Raw genomic sequence first — 3220 nt, 5'->3', positions numbered from 1 at the left:
CGAACACACAACAGAAGCACACAAAATAAGACACTTAGGCTATTCCAACAAGTGATATGTTATCTGAGCAACACTTGTCCGCAATGTGAGAAAATACACAACACCTTTAAATGGGCTATCTTCTTTCATTATTATAAGCTAAGCGCTTCTCTCCCTATTCTGGTGCGAATAAACGGGACTAAGTTTCCATGTAATGTCAAAGTAGACTATGCGATGCAATGGGCGCATTTGAATAGAATAGCTAATAACTTGTCATCAACGATATTATACTCATTTTGTGGCAAGCCGTTTTAACATTTTCCCCTTAAGCTAGTTAATACTGGTCAAAAGTTTGGAAACATTACTATTTTTCTTATGCTCATCAATGTTCAGCATCATTACTCCAGTCTTCAGTGTCACATGATGATTTATAATCAATGTAGCCTACTATATTAAGTATTTTTATTTTTACTTTTTGAAAGAAATGAATACTTTTATTGTGCTTTATTCAGCTAAGATTTCTATTGCTAGAAAAGTTTTCTATTTTGAATAAATGCTGTTGTTTGTAACTTTTGATTCATCAATGAATCCTGAAAAATGAAGAAGCACAACTGTTTCCAACATTGATAATAAATCATAATATCAGAATGATTTCTGGAGGATCATGTGACACTGAAGACTGGAGTAATGATGCTGAAAATTCAGCTTTAATCACAGGAATAAATTATATTTTAAAGTATATTCAAGTAGAAAGCCACTATTTTAAATTGTAATAATATTTCACAATATTGCATTTTTTTCTGTATTTTTGATCAAATAAATGCAAGTCTTGATGAGCATTAAAAATAGTAATCTTCCTAAACTTTTTACTATATATATACTTTATATTTATATATTTAGACATTTTTTACTACTAGTGAGTCAGTTATTTTCAGTTTAAACGGTAAACTATTCATTAGATACTAGTACTTATTATTTTGCTAGTCACGAAGTAACAAGCAGCAACTTGATTGTTTCCAGAAGCTAATTGATTAACTATTCACTTCTAATGATGTATTCTAATGTTGCTGGCACTTGTTCCAGTTTTTCAATTACTTATTTATTAGATACTTATTTATGATGCATTGATGTCTATTCCAAATAGTTAGTAACATTTGTATAGCTCACCACTAGGTAAAATTGCATCTTTAACTTGTTATAATATCTACAGTATAGTTAAAGTAGGATTAAAAATGTAACTAAATGCTAGTCAGAAGTGAATGGTTGATCATCTGTAAACCCGACATAATTCAATGACAAATATCTAGCTTACTAGTAATCAAAAACGTATACTACTAAAAATGAAGATCAAATAGGCCTACTAGTTTAAGGAATAAATGTGAAGTTGGCTTGCCACACACACACATATTGCCTACATGAATGAATGTATAAAAACAGCAAATATATAGAAAGCCGACAGAGGCTTTCTCCTCACAGTACAATGGTTCAATCATACAGGTGATAAACACTGCATGGGACTGGCGCGTAAAACATGTACCCATTCCCTTTGCGTCCTGGAAATCTGCGTAATGCCACGATGACATTAACCTCCAGCGTTGCCATATCGCGCAGACACGCGTCTAAACGTCTGTGAACATCTTCTTAATGTTCACACAGTTCTGGTCGTTCTGCGCGGGGAAGTTGGGCTGCTTGAAGGCGCTGTTGATGCCCTCCTCGATGACCATGTACTCCGACTTGCTGAGCGACGAGGTGCTGCGCGTCTTCTTTAGCTCCTCGGAGGAGGACAGAGGCTGACAGCTGCCGATGTGCAGGTACTGCGCCTGCTCCTCTCCTTCAGTCTCTCGGTGGTAGAAGTAGTTGAAATTGGACACGATGACCGGCACTGGGAGTGCGATAGTTAACACGCCCGCAATCGCACACAGGGAGCCCACGATTTTGCCCCCTATGGTGACCGGGTGCATGTCGCCGTATCCCACGGTCGTCATGGTTACCACCGCCCACCAGAACGCATCAGGGATGCTGCTGAAGCCCGAGTCGGGATCGTCCGCTTCAGCGAAGTAGACAGCGCTCGAGAATAAGATGACGCCGATGAAGAGAAAGAATATCAACAAGCCCAGCTCGCGCATGCTGGCTTTGAGCGTTTGCCCCAGAATCTGGAGTCCTTTCGAGTGCCGCGAGAGTTTGAATATCCGGAACACGCGCACTAGTCTGATGACCCGGAGGATAGCCAAGGACATCGCCTGTTGGCCGTTCCCTTGCCTTTCAGCGAGCTCCGTCCCCAAAGTGATGAAATAGGGTATAATGGCCACTATGTCAATAATGTTCATGATGTTCTTGGAGAACGTGGCTTTGCTCGGGCACGCGAAGAACCTGACGAGCAGTTCGAAAGAGAACCAGATGATGCAAAGAGTCTCGACGACAAAGAACGGGTCTGAGAAGGGACTCGTGAAGTACGGGAGAGTTCCGTTCACATGCGGGGCGACCATCTTCTCGTGTTTGTCGTCCCGAAATTCGGGTAACGTTTCCAGACAAAAGATAACGATTGATATCAAAATGACCAGCACGGAGACGATCGCGATGCCCCTGGCGGGACCCGAGCTCTCCGGGTACTCAAACAGCAACCACACCTGTCGCTGAAACTCATTGGTGGGCAAAGGACGCTCTTCCTCTTTTATAAAGCCCTCATCCTCACGGAATTTCTCCATGGCCTCCTCCCCGAGCTCATAGAAGCGTATCTCTTCGGAGAAAATGTCAATGGGCACGTTCACGGGTCTCCGTATGCGCCCGCCTGACTGATAGTAATACAAAATGGCATCGAAGCTCGGGCGATTCCTGTCAAAGAAATACTCGTTTCTGAGAGGGTCGAAGTAGCGCATTCTCTTTTTGGGGTCGCCGAGCAGGGTCTCAGGGAACTGGGCCAGGGTTTTGAGCTGCGTCTCGAATCGCAAGCCCGAGATATTGATGACAACTCGCTCGCAACACTCGTGGTCCGGCTCGTAGCGCTCGAGCGACTGGTGCCCGGGCAGCGCCGCCGACTCCTCCAGCATGTTGTCGCAAGCAACAATTGTCATGTTGTCCTGCTCGTTTTCGGTGTATCCGTGGTTCACGAGGTTGTTGCGCCGGTGCTTGCTCGAGGAAGGCGGAGGCGAGTGGAGGAGGCTAAGGTGGTCGTCCATACAGCTGTTTATGTGGAGGGGCAGTGGAAGCCGCGCCTCCTCCACGAGCTCCTGTCAGCCACAGC

At 43.8% G+C, this 3220-nt stretch overlaps 1 protein-coding gene across 1 annotated transcript in view; it reads right to left on the bottom strand.

Annotated features, from left to right (window-relative positions):
* Positions 1-1522: 1522 nt before the first annotated feature.
* The window catches only part of LOC307145442 (potassium voltage-gated channel subfamily A member 3), a 1712-nt gene continuing 14 nt past the window's right edge, over positions 1523-3220 (bottom strand). The window contains exon 1 of the mRNA XM_079848585.1: positions 1523-3220. This exon is cut by the window's right edge and continues 14 nt beyond it. Coding sequence (XP_079704711.1) covers positions 1599-3155 — 1557 coding nt within the window. The 5' untranslated portion in view covers positions 3156-3220 and the 3' untranslated portion in view covers positions 1523-1598.

This window comes from Squalius cephalus, assembly GCF_949319135.1.
Source record: "Squalius cephalus genome assembly, chromosome: 18".
NCBI classification, from domain to species: Eukaryota; Metazoa; Chordata; class Actinopteri; order Cypriniformes; family Leuciscidae; genus Squalius; species Squalius cephalus.
Note: the sequence above shows the minus strand (reverse complement) of the source record. Positions and strands in the feature narration are given on the sequence as shown.